The sequence below is a fragment of the Diachasmimorpha longicaudata genome, chromosome 5 (assembly GCF_034640455.1).
Source record: "Diachasmimorpha longicaudata isolate KC_UGA_2023 chromosome 5, iyDiaLong2, whole genome shotgun sequence".
NCBI lineage: Eukaryota > Metazoa > Arthropoda > Insecta > Hymenoptera > Braconidae > Diachasmimorpha > Diachasmimorpha longicaudata.
Window position 1 is genome coordinate 3,404,548 of NC_087229.1, and position 13,489 is coordinate 3,418,036.

Genomic DNA, 13,489 nt, shown 5'->3' on the forward strand with positions numbered 1-13,489 from the left:
TCATTTACCATTATCATACCCTCTACTTTATTTACATCTATTTGTACTGAAATGAGAAGAATCATGTATCATGAACCATCATCAATAAACAAGTGTTTACCAATGGGTTTAATTCTCAATTCAACATTTACCAATTAGCCTTACAAAATTTACAAAATAATTAATCATCATCCTCCTCGTTTCCGTTCCGAACCTGTTGTGAAGAGGTGGTTTCAGATTCGTCAATCAAATCAGCAGATTCACTCAGCATTTTTCCTAGTACTTGAAGAAGTTGCTCTTTGAAGTCACGTATTTGATTGTAAGAATCCTTATCTTGTATCGGCAATCCTTGATTAGCTACCATGTAACGTACAACCTCCCACATAATGTCTCGGAATTTCAGTAACGCAGTTGCAGTCTCTTTATCACACAGCAGTCTGATGTTCTTTCGGCCCTTCATTGTAAAAACAATTTGACTGTTTTCACCATCAGGCTCACTACACCCTGGAGATTTATGTAAAAATCCTAACATTTGCGCCTGGCTAAACATAAAAACAGTCAATGGCGAAATCATACTGCTCTCTCTCACGAGGCTCATTCTTCTCTCTTCACTGTGAGTACTTCTGACATACGTCAAAAAGGGACTGGGCCACTTTTTCCTCTTAAAATTCACACTATCCGGTGTGATAGTGACTCTCGTTCCATTTTCCGTCACAAAAGTTGAACTTCCCTTCTTCATCTGCCCGTTTCTGATCTCAAAATCTCTCTGGTAAATTATCTGATCGACCCCGGATAATAAAACTCCTCTCACCATCTCATCCAGCTCGGCATACTCATTTGTCTTAGCGTTAAGATTTTGAAAATCATGAGGTGTATCTATGAGTCTCGCATGTAGCAAATGTTCTCCATACAAATCCCTAACTTTGTTCAATGTGTACATTCTTTCTGGATAGAGTCTCGATTTGAAACAAAAATCACGAACTTCATATCTACCAAGATTGGCATAAGACAGCCACTGTTGATAAAGCCAAGCGAGACTAGCATGATCGCTACTTGGATGATATTTTTTCTTAATCAACCTGACAGCTTCCTTATTTTGCAAAACTCCAGTGAAAATATCACCCTCTGCAGCCATTGCAGCTGATATCGTGAGCATGGGAGATATACAATTGAATATCGAAGAGTACAGCAAAGCCTTGCTCAATTTAGGATGGACTGTGAAGAAGGCAATGCGTTTACCCAAAGGCGTTAAATTTTCGTCATCATCTAAAGCTCCAAGGTGTACAAGATCTCTCACAGCCTGTTCGATAACCGCAGGTGCTGGAGGTTCTGGAACGCTACCGAAAAATTCCAATGCTTTTTCATTACTGCTATAAGTCTTTCCATCTAGCACAGTCTTTTCCAGAGAAGAGCGTTTAATCTCTGGCACTGGATAAGGGGCTAAATGTTCGTACATTTCCCTCGTGATAAAATGATAACTGACTCCAGGTTTTACCCTCCCAGCCCTTCCCTTTCTTTGTCTGATATTTGCTTGGGAAGCCCACTGATTGCTGATGGACGATATTCCTCGTTTCTCATGCCACTGGACTTGTCTATGGGTGCAGGAGTCAACGACATAAACGACATCAGTAACCGTAATCCCAGTCTCAGCAATGTCAGTAGAGAGTACAATTTTTCGGACGTTTGGGGGAGGTGTTTCAAAAATTTTCCTCTGATCGTAATGGGCCATCTTTGAATGTAGGGGGATAATCATTACATCCTTTTTCCTTTTCGATAAGAAACTGAATTCTTCGAGGTATTTTCGCAATTGTGTTATCTCAGCCCAGCCAGGAAGGAAACAGAGAATAGCACCTGGGGGCTTGTTTTTTGTTATCCACACAATTAACTCTCCCATCTTGACTAAATCAATAACTGGCGCATCGTGCAGTAACTCAGGGGTCACTGGTCTTCTGTCATCGAACAGCATTCCACTGTAGGTATTTTGAGTGCGTAATCCAAGTCTATCAATGTCTTCTAGGTAATGAGATTCGACAGGATAAGTTCTTCCTGGGACCTCAATGACGTTGCAATTGAAATAATTCTGGAATAATTCAGCGTTTATTGTAGCTGACATGATGATTACCTTCAGATCTTTGTTGATGGCCATTGCACGTTTAAGGAGGACCAGTAACATGTCTGTGTTGATTGTTCGTTCGTGAGCCTCGTCCACAATAACGTGGGAGCAGCCCTCGAGCTTTGGATTGAATTGAAGCTTTCGTAGAAGAATTCCTGTCGTGCAGAAGAGAATTCCAGCTGGGGTATTGGGAAGTTCTTGGCTTAGGCGAACTTGATATCCAACAACATCCCCAACTTGTTCTCTTCGTTCATCTGCAAGACGTTCGGCGAGGGAGATTGCTGATATTCTTCGGGGCTGAGAAATTAGGATGTTGCAATCTGTTGCTTTCGATTTCTTGGTAAAGTGGTCCATGATATACTGAGGAACTTGCGTTGTTTTGCCACAACCTGTGTCACCTTTGATTAACATTACCTGCAAGCAAAAAGTTTTTTGTCTTAAGCAATTGATTGTAAATCTACTTCATTCCTCAATTTAGGTATTAAAATTGATTTTAGTTTCAACCAGAAAATGTTTAAAGATTAGGATTTGATACAGCCTTTTACGTGAAAATTAACATTATCATTGGACTAAAAGATTAAAATGTGATTTTATAAAAGCGTAACCTCATACCTGATTATTTTCAATCTCATTAATGATTTTATCCCGATAATCCACGATTGGAAGGTCTGAGGGTGGGCCATTGAAAACTCTGTCTTCATATCGAGCCAAAAGAACTCTGTTTCGATCTGCAACTTTTTCTGGTACTCTGTTTAAGGGATTGGACTTGCCCACTGGATCTATGATTGCCCCAGCCTGGAAACACGACTCATAATGTTTCGAAGATGCTGATTCTGTGTGAGTTTCTGCTTCAAAGTTTTCCAGAAGATCCCTAATCTCATGATCATACTTTTCCATAATGAAGTTGACCTCCTCCCCAGCTCGTCTTGAAATTTTCAAGGCTACAGGCCTGTTCGACATTTCTTTTATATCCCCAGCACTGTAGACGATCGGTTTTCCATCGTGGAGCTTCTTCTGGTTTTCAAGGTAATGCAGAAGCTTTAGTGAAGCTGAATGAGCTGCCAGGAGTTTGGTGTTTGCAGTAGCAGAGAAGGACAACTCTTCTGGCCAGGTAGCATTCACTGTACAGGTCCACTTGGAGGGCTTTTGCCGCATTTTAAATTCGTAGTTCAGACATTTCCTTTGAAGCTGGTTTCCTACAATTTGGTAGATGTCATGAATGTTCGCCTTTGGATGTTTATACATCCTCTCAACATCTGCAATGCTGTACCTGTCCTTCAGCCGCACATGATGATGCGTTGGTGTCGATGAAGAATCCGGTGTCTCAGAGGGTTCACAGGATTCAGTGTTTTCAATTGCATCATCTTTGGCTGTGCTCCATTGTTGATTTTCGTCGAGGAGACTGTGAATTTTTATTTTCGGAGTGTTTTCGCTGTCTTTTGATGCAACTGGACATTGTCTTGAGAGATATGTGCTGAATTCCTGGGTATGTTGAATTGCCGCAGAGGAAATTACTTGTTTTTTTGGTGTTGACAACTCACGTGGGAGAAGTTTTATTTTTAAGACGATATTTGTGGTGAATGGAGACTTTCGAGTGAGGAGTGCACCGTAACGCAACATTGTTAATTGTTGTTTGGCTCTTTCAGTCTATTAATTGATGGGGAATTGATAATACTAAAACCTGGGTACTGAAACCCCATCCAAAACCTCGTGGGTGCACGTAACTTTTTTGTTGTTAAAATTTCACTGGATTAAGCAGGTGTCATTTTTATTGAACTGCTTCGAACGATTGTTTAGGATTCTAAGAGATTATCACAGGATTGTTTCGCACTGAAAAAAGTATTGTTCAATAGTTTTTGACCAATTTGTTGTATAACTAATGAGAGGCGAAGGTTACGCGGTAATGGTGGCTCCACAACTTAAGCACACGCACACGTGAGATAAGATAGCCTAACTTTTCTTTTGCTATGGAGGATTCAGAGATTACAGGGGAGATTCGTGGCGGTTATGGAGCACATTCTACCGCAAAATTTCGTAGCAGTGGCGCATGAACTACGATGGTGAATGTGCCTGTTGGTAAGGCATCAACATGGAGTACGTGGCATTCGATTCGTGAGGCAATTGGAGATTGTTCTAAATATTCTAAAATTCATTCTTACGTTTGTCCCTTTTTTCTGGGCTCTTGGGCCTCCTGTTCTCCTAAAGCCAAACGCCCCCAGCCCAGTAAGGCACTTTCACCCTTGGTAATGCTTTACCGACAGTCACGTGCACCATCGTCGTTCATGCGCCACCGCTACGAAATTTTGAGGTTGAAGATTTCCGGATAATCTCTGGAGAAGTACGCAAGCCCGGATGCTTGCCCATGAACAGTATGAACCGGTGAATGTTTTAAAAGTGAAACGAGAAAAGTATTATAAACAGGGACTCTACAACTGCACGATGATTTATAAAAATTCATAAATTTACAACCATTTCAGTTCAATCTGAAGTTCATTCCCAACTGCAGATTGAGATGATGTTGATCGACGAATTTTGAATAAACAAATTACTGGCCTTTGGAAGTAACTCTGTCGGTAACTTGATTCTGTCGCTAATTTAACTATTGTCATTGTATGACCCTCTCTTGACAATTCTACCGTTGTGCCTAGATTATCGATCTGTCGGCCATATAGGAAAAATGTTGAAATTATCCTCATGTCATTGAGGCTTATGCACCTGGATAAACGGAAACTTTAAAAATTTCCAGTTAAATATCGTACAAATGATTGAGTACCAAATTTCACAGAAAATTAGCATTTCTTCATAAACTGGAGACTTTTATCGATAATATTCTATAAGAACATGGGATCAATCGCTTTTAAAAGCGTTTTTCCGGTGATACTTTATCTTCAATCACCGATTAATTAAGATCAAGATAAACCGAAAACTGGTCTGAAACTCTAGTCTGGGATTGCTCCAGGTAGTTGAAATAAGAAGTCAAAATTTTCTTCACTAATTTCATATATTTGTACAGATATAATATGAACAATTCCTTGACTGAGGACTTCATGAACAACTTGTCATTTCGAATAAATGAGACATGTTCACAGTTGGTCCTATTCACTGGGCCTGTTCACTTGGTGAACAAATACAATTCCATCTATGGAAATTTCATAAGTGAAAAATAATATTCATTCGGTCTGATTTCCGACTGCGCAGGATTATTCCTCGTATGTGATACAATGACAGGGTTGCCACACACATGAGTTGTATGAGTCTTCCCGTCTATAGGCTGTGCCGATTGGTCACTAGCCGTGACAGTTACCCAATGCCGTTGAATCAAGGCAAGAAATTTATAGCACCGCGGAGGCACTGAACCAGTGAGCACAGTGTGATCACGTAGGCCCACCGAACCGCATGGTGGAACAACCCAGACATCTCCACATATACTCGAGGGAGTAGAGGAACCAAAATTCAACGTTACAATGCTCTAACGGTGCATAGAACGTGCATTACAGTGCTATAGCTAACAATTTGTTTACATGAGTGAATCATCGTCGATCATCAACCAACAAGGGGTAAATACCATCGACAACCTCACATCTAACCCTCATTAAGCTCCAATAATTCACGAATTTATCAGTCACCAAACACCAACGCGATATCATGGAATTATTCAAAAAGTGATGTGCAGTCAATGGCTGATTCCTTCCGCACCTCTTCCAGTCCCCTTCACGTTGAAAAACCCTGAAAAACAAAGGAAATCAAAATGTCAGGAGCCCAACGTACCCTCTGAATGGCCAACAATTGATTGACATTTCAATTACTAAAAAATTCAGTGTAAAGAAAAACGTTGAAATTTCCTCAAATATTTTACGTAGCATATGTGGTGGTGGTAATACTCGACGCCTCTTTCCCCCTTCCATCCCCCCAGTGCACCGTGAAAACCAGTGAGTGGGATAGGAGCGACGCTACACGTAAAACGGCGCCGCTCAGTGTATCCAATTCTCTCTCAATTTCTCCCCTCCCCCTCGTTAAAAAAAAAAATACACCAAAATTTGTCTTATTTCCAAATAAATTTTCGAAACGGAGAGACAGAATTGATGATAATTTTCGCCGTTGAAATTCAAAAATATTCAACAACTGAAATTCAAAGATTTTTTAAATTGTCGTCACTGTATCGCCGGAATGGATTATGGCAGGCGGCTTGTACTATAAATATACCCATCGCGCGGGGTAAACAAACTTGACCTCATCGGAATTCTTATCTCTTGGATCGGGGCATCTTCTCTTGCGTGTGAGTTTTTATTTTTGAAGAAAGACGGTTTTCGAGGTTAGGTGAAATTTAATAAATTATTTTAGGTGGATAATAAGACCGATAAGGGTGAGAGCAGTGTGTTGGTGGTGAGGGGGGGGGGGTGGTAGGGAGGGGAGGGGGTAACAGAGTCAACCACCAATGGCGATTGAACGGAAAATACACGGAGACGGGAATAGTGTGAGTGTTGAGAAAGGTTCGAGTCTGCGAGAAACAGACGGGGCGAATGACCTGGCGTGCGTTGGGTGGTGCTCCGTTTTCGCTCCGTGGCGTCTTGTTTTATTTTTCATCAGTCTGTTTTTTCCCCATTTTTGTGAGGTGGTCTCATCAGTTGTTTAATTATGGTGTTTGTCATGCTATGAGAGACGAAGAGACAGTCTATGTATTAAATGTGTGGTGAATTGTTAGTGGAGCTGTTTGATAATTTAATCTGGTTTGTTTATGTTCAGGAGACAAAGCTGATCGATTTCAACGGTCATTTTTGAATAAGATTGAGCTGAAGAATAGGTGAGAGACATTGATAGCAAAGGAAGAGGTGATTTCAAAGATGAAGTGGGCACCAGGTCCGCTATTCAGTGAACAAGTCACTGAATTGACACGGGTGTTTTCACAGTGGAATGAGTGCGAACAAACTGTTGTGCTTTATGCACTGCTGAGAGAGATACCTGCCGTTCAGGCGAGATTCTTGGCGCAGGCTGTACAGCATTCATTACTCTCTGTGTCCGATCTTGATACCCAAGAACTCAACGCTAATAATCCAGGTAAGCCATGAAAATAGAGAATTATCGAGGGTTCATGTAAGCAATACTTGAGGGTGACAGGTATATTCTCAGGGTGATTAGTATAGCGGCAAAATGTCGAATGATTTGGACATGAGGATTTTTATACTTTAGCATGAAGTATAATAGTAATGAAATAGCTACTGGAATCTCTTAATTATTTATGCCGCCGATTAAAATGACAGGCAAAAATTGAACAAAATGTGGAGCTTTAATTTTTCTGGTTCACAAAAAAACAATTTCTCTGTCATCGTGAGTCACAGTAATCTATTGACAAAGTGTTTGGACCAACGAAAAATAGGAAATAACCCGATTTCTCCAGGAGTATGATGCATAGAGGTCATTATTCGCGGAAGACTTGACGACAAATGAAAAAATGTGACTTTTTTAAAATCGGAAAATTTTCTATAGAAAAATTTAAAACCACTAGATCTCCATCATGACAATCATTGGTTTAGCATCTGACAACTGACAGTGTATTCTATGGAAAAAAAATCACCAGATCAATTGTTATTGATCGACAGGTTTGAACGATTCCAATCAATCTTCTTTTCTCCATTTTTCAGCTTTTATCAATTCCTTGCTGTCAGAGCCCACGGATGTTGCAATAAGTCAATTGTTAACACATTTGCCGCTTCTTCGTCCCGGCAATGTGGAATGCAAGCGTGTCTACCTGGTAGTGATACCAGAGCTCCTATCCCACGCCCTCCAGACTCCTCTCTACACCGAGCAAACCCAACAGCTTCTGAGTTACACGTTGATCCATCCAGCAATAACAAACCAGGAACGTCGATCTCTTTCACAGTTGATGAAACATCTGCAAGAGAGAATCAGCTGTAGTCCGGCTGTTCACAGCCTCGAGGAGTACACAAGCGCTCCCATAAGATGGGATCCAGCGTGGCAGAGGTTATCAAACAAGCCTCAGCAGAGCAAACAGACCAACTTTGACTGTTTCAGAAGCTCAGGGAATGGATTCAGTATGCAATTTCACCAGCCTATGGCAAGACACAGACGCTCTAACAGTCTCACCCCACCTGTAGCACCACCACATCATTTAGAAATAGCAGAACGTACGAATAACACGAGTAGTGCAACAAGACACAAACCAAGGAGCTTCAGTGTCTCAGGAGATAATTCAAGTCTGATTGGCTTAGGTCCACTAAGTCCTCAGAGCTCTTGCACATCATCTGGCAGTGAGGGGCGACTAGATGATACCACAAGTCGAACTCTGTCAAGTGGAATGAGGGATGTACCTGCATGGCTGAAGACCCTTCGTCTTCACAAGTACAGTTACCTTTTTGTTACAATGAGTTATGAAGAGATGTTGGAGCTCACTGAGGATCAATTGGCTGAACAGGGAGTTACCAAGGGCGCTAGACACAAACTCGCTTTATCGATAGCTAAGCTTCAACAGCGCTACAACACGTTGATTAATTTGGAAAAGGATCTCATTCAACCAGCGAGGGAGAACAGTCAGTCCACCTCGTTCTCACAGGCTCCATCTCTTTTGGTTTCTACGCTGGATGAGTTGAATACCATTTTGGCTACTCCGCTCAAACCCAGCCAAGAGAATGCCTTGCAGGATATTCCAGGGCAATTCACTAGAGTTTTGGGAAAATGTAATTATTCTTTTAATTGTTATGGATTTTCTTTAATGAATTTATTGATGTCTTTGGAGGTTATTCATTTTTCTGTTTTTTCTTGTAATTGTAGTGTGCAGCAGATTAGCTTTGGAAAGTGTGGATGATGGTGTACTGTGTGGTTGTATTAACATTTTGGAAAAGGTGCTGCAACATGATTGTTTCACGCCAAATCAGAAGGAGAAGGTGCAGCAGTGGCGCAGCCGATTGGGCAATCCACGACCAACACCCAAGTAAGTTTTCCCAAATGTGGAAAAAATAATCAGGGGCATCAAGTCATTCAATATGCAATTCGCATACTGAATCTTTTGTTTGTCTCTTTCAATAGGTGGCAACATATTAATTACGGCTACAACAGCAGACGATTTGGTAATGCCCAGTCTCATAATTCAACGCATAGTAGGAAACCAAGTCTTAATTTATCACATCTACACAATAATCATCCTCAGAATACTAGCTTTATGGTGAGCGCGCATAGGAACAGTATTTCTACGCCATATTTACAGAACAATCATAATCAAGGAATGAACCAGGGTAATCTGCGAGCAATTCACACTAATGAAAAACGACCCAGTCTGCAAGAGAACAGTCTCGAGGTAAGTAATCAATTTCAAGAAATGAGGAACACGTTCGTATTTTATAAATTTACTGTAGTCTCAATAATCAGTGCTAGCCTTAGAAATTATCGGAAAATATTTTCAATTATAACGCTCTCTTAAGAAACCCAAGATACCCCATTTAAACATCACACCTTACGGTCATTACCTTGAAAATAATACCCCCAATCCTATCGATGTTTGGGTTTTCATTAGACAATTTTTCGAATGGGTCGAATGCGATCAAATTCGGTTGATACCATGTTTATAGAAATATCTAAGATAAATATTGATCTCACGTTAGAATTGCCACACGTTTTTCACCTCGCAGAGTGTCGAGCCTAAATAATTTAATTATTTGAGGTACTAATCAATTCATTTTTTCATCAGTTACTTCAAAAAACCCTGCAACGTACGTACAGTGCCCCTCGTGATCACTTCCTGAGACAGCCGAGCCCACCATTGGAGACAACAGATCCAGAAATAAATTCACGCCTCGAGTCCCTCTGTCTGCGGATGACCGAGCAAGCCATAGGAGGCTTTGGTGAGGCCTAAACGGTTTTTTTTACATTTTATTTCGTACCTTTGATCCCGGTTACTTTTTATGTATATCTCTACCAATACAAGAATACAAAAATTCGTAATGACTATATAGAAGAAAATAGAGAAAAGAAAAAAAATCTTGATAAAAAAATCAAAAAAAAGAAAAAAAAGCAGTAACGCACCGCGTAATTTTTTTTTTTGTCTCTGAGGATGAATTTGTAAATGATATTTTAATGAAAAAAACAGGAACAATTGTGACTGTCTAACATATTTAATGAACTGACAATTTGGCAAGCCAAATGCTATTAGAAAGATAGACTCTTTCCTTCGACTATTTACTATGTCTTTATGGAAAAAAAAATATTATATATTATATTATTAATAGAATTTAGTTGTGTGGTAGAGAAGAGAAAGAAAAATGAATTGAACAAAATGAATTTTTTTCCTCCGTGAGAAATAAAAAGAGATGGAAAATAAAAATGAATTAACTACTGCGCGATAATTGCAATATTGTTTTATGTTATCCATTTCGGGAAATGGAATTCTTCTGATTTTAAACCAATATGCATTATAAAAAGGAAAATAATCGTGTAATGTCTCTTTTTTTTTAATTAACTTGACTGATTTTTATTTTTTAACGATTCCGTCTGATTAGATACATTGGCGAGACTCCACTTGCATAAATGATTAAAATATATATATGAAGAATAAAAAAAGTTCTGATGAATTTTTGGGAGTCTCACTTACGTGACTTAAAGTTTAAGATTTCAATAGATGTAAATTCACATTCATTTTATTTCATTCTTTATCGTACGAAGCATCCCTCGAGAGATGCACCTAACTCATGATATTTTCATCTAAATGGTCTGTGTTTGTGTTTTATTTGTAACAGTCACACATGTGAGGAAATAGTAAAAAGATTCAAGTCGATATATTACATATGTAAGAAGTGATTGATGATGAATATCGTACTCTAGGAAATTTTGAAAAATATTATCGAGGAGTTTCTTTTATAGTTGAAAGAATTAGTCATTAGAAATATTCGCAACTTTGCCGCTTAATGTGGCTTATTTATGAGATGAATGCGTTGTTATCGAGAGATAAGGAACATCAACTAGCTAATGATTCATTTTGATGATGAATGATTTTAGAAAACAATATCAAGAGCTTTTTTTATGGGAAATGCTCTTAACTGTGTTGATGCCTTTTTTTTGACGAGCGATAAAATCGTTTATAAAGTATCTCTCTTCGAATTATCCGAATCGATATCGACATTACCGAAACGAATGCATAATTAGCAATTGGAGACTTCGTATTTGACTTGAATCATTTTACTCCTCACAGCTCTAAGATAATTAAGACTACAGTCATTTCGAAAATGACCTCAAGATTTATCTTTGTACTTGACTTTATTTGGTTTTCCAATAATGATTGAAAATGATCTGCATGTTTTTTGAAGGTATATTGACAAGGAGCATGAATGCATAAAGTCATGTCAAATGTAATTGCTTATAACATCGAATATTGTGGCTTTCAAATCGTAAGCGTAATGATCATAATGTTCAAATTGGCTGTTGTCACAGCCATTGAACTCCCCTTAGCTTTGCGATATACCTTAGTACTATATTTTTTCGTGCAAAAAAGGAAACAACACTTTTAAAATTACTACAAAACAAGATAAATTTACTAAATAATGTTAATTAATTAAAGTGAAAAAATAAAAAATAACGAAAGACTGACAATTTCGCGCGCCTCGATAGTCGAGAGTAGGAATAAAGTGACAAAAAATACGGTGAAGATTAGTTAATTGAATAAGTTGAGAGAAAATCTGTGAGAATCACAGGTTTTTAATGAATGAAAATTTTCTGGCTCTTCATTGATTTTATTATGACGTAAAAATGTGAAATAGTGACCATTACTACTTGACGGCGCGTGAATGAAACAATTGGAAGACTGCGGAAGGGAAAAATAAACCTGTCAAAATAATAATGATTAGAGAAAGGTATTAATTATAGAACAAAATGGTAAAAAATAAAAAAAAGGAGTACTAGTAGTAATTTAGATTAATTGCCTGATTATCGCATTATTCTATTATATTTAGATCGAATAATCAATGTAAGGCTACTTGGTGATTGCTTTTAATTTCGAGTGTCTCGTAAGCTGGCTCGATGGAGAGTTATGTCAAGGCAATTTTTAAATACCCAAGATTAATGAAATAATTTAAATAATGCGAATTCCTGAATTAATTTTTCCTTTTTAATTTTTAAAGAAATTTGCTGGATGAAAATTGAGATTGAAGTGGTAGAAATTGTCAGGACGATATATCTCTTTCGTTGTTCACAAGACGATCTTGGAGGTTGTAGATTATATTGATAATTGTCAACAGACTAAAATTTTTCTGTATAATAGTCATAATTTTATATTTTAATTGATTCATTTCACCACTTCATTGTTAAATCCATCCGCCTATGATTTAAAAAAATGAGTAATAATGTACGACGTACTGCAGACTATTCACAATGTTAAAACGGTAATTAGTTCACATTATTTTTTGATGTTTTAAAATTGGAAAATGTATTACTAAGCAAAATGTAATTGGAAACAACATGTTTGTCAAACCCTTTAAACTCCAAGAGAAATATGATCAAAAGCTAGTCAAATGATACGTTTCTTAATTTTTCTTTACAAACACCTGTAGTTCTATTTAATTAATTAAACTCAGTTACGATTGATTCATTGTGAATAACAACAAAATCGATACCAGTGAAATTTATTGATATTCATTTAAAAAAAATCAGAATAATATTGAGGACGAAAAAGAGTCATCAGCATTATCATAGCGAAGTGATAAATAACCGTTACCTTCGAAGAAAATTTGAGAAATTCTCCCTGTCAACAATTTCCTCGAACACTAATAATTTGAGAGTTGTTTCATCCTCTGTTGTCCACAACTTCGTTGATAAATATTGATGAAATTAAGGAGACATTTAAACGTATTTATTGATATATAAACGCAATTATAAAATGGCAAACACGTAATGAGAAGAAATAGTGAATGACAAGCCATGAAATAAAGACTGTTCTTGTGCTCTTGAGCGAGCCCAGGAATTTCTTTCTGTGTAATGATTAATCCAACTGATGAAACGCAGTATCGTATCTATTATAATGATTGAAAGAAATTTTAACGAAAGTGATGAATAAAGGCAGGACCTAAACTAAGCAAAAGGAGAGAACAGGCACTTTTTTTTTTTAATTATCTGAAAGGGAAAAGACAAATGACAAATTAAGTAATGATGAATTAATGATTAATGCATCAGCGTCGATTCAACTCATTCAATTGTAGGAGTGAGATAATGAAAAGTTAACGATATTTTCCTTCTTTCTTATCATGTTTTATAATTATTAAAAACTTTCTGTTCCTTCAGTTGACTTGAATTAATACCATACTCTCTTATCACCAAAATGAAATAATAATACTAATAATAATAGTTTTTAGTCTAGGGGTAATAATATTAATCAATAATGGATTAAATACAGAAAAAAAC

General features: G+C 37.8%; 2 protein-coding genes across 3 annotated transcripts; one reads left to right on the forward strand and one right to left on the reverse strand.

Moving 5' to 3' along the window:
* Positions 1-3: 3 nt before the first annotated feature.
* Positions 4-4,038, reverse strand: LOC135162867 (ATP-dependent RNA helicase DHX30-like). The gene is made up of 2 exons (XM_064121783.1): positions 2,705-4,038; positions 4-2,506 (listed from the first exon to the last, which is right to left on the reverse strand). Exons 1-2 carry the CDS (start codon positions 3,710-3,712, stop codon positions 161-163), a joined length of 3,354 nt encoding a protein of 1,117 aa, XP_063977853.1. The 5' UTR covers positions 3,713-4,038; the 3' UTR covers positions 4-160.
* Positions 4,039-5,442: 1,404 nt separating this feature from the next.
* LOC135162812 (protein Smaug homolog 1) lies at positions 5,443-12,609 on the forward strand. Of its 2 annotated transcripts, none has more exons than XM_064121688.1 (6): positions 5,443-5,649; positions 6,836-7,147; positions 7,732-8,784; positions 8,879-9,038; positions 9,134-9,401; positions 9,792-12,609. In XM_064121688.1, the coding sequence occupies exons 2-6, from the start codon at positions 6,934-6,936 to the stop codon at positions 9,954-9,956; spliced, it is 1,860 nt and encodes a 619-aa protein (XP_063977758.1). In that variant the 5' UTR covers positions 5,443-5,649; positions 6,836-6,933; the 3' UTR covers positions 9,957-12,609. The 2 variants fall into 2 exon arrangements, with proteins under 2 accessions (XP_063977758.1, XP_063977759.1); XM_064121689.1 differs by lacking the exon at positions 5,443-5,649 and adding an exon at positions 6,581-6,704.
* The last annotated feature ends 880 nt before the right edge of the window (positions 12,610-13,489 follow it).

Coding starts and splice junctions, on each gene's coding strand:
- LOC135162867 (XM_064121783.1), bottom strand. CDS start 3,712: ATGTTGCGTTACGGTGCACTCCTCACTCGAAAGTCTCCATTCACCACA. Junction 2,507..2,704: donor ATGAGATTGAAAATAATCAG/GTATGAGGTTAC, acceptor TTTTGCTTGCAG/GTAATGTTAATCAAAGGTGA.
- LOC135162812 (XM_064121688.1), top strand. CDS start 6,934: ATGAAGTGGGCACCAGGTCCGCTATTCAGTGAACAAGTCACTGAATTG. Junction 8,785..8,878: donor CACTAGAGTTTTGGGAAAAT/GTAATTATTCTT, acceptor TTGTAATTGTAG/TGTGCAGCAGATTAGCTTTG. Junction 9,039..9,133: donor AATCCACGACCAACACCCAA/GTAAGTTTTCCC, acceptor CTCTTTCAATAG/GTGGCAACATATTAATTACG.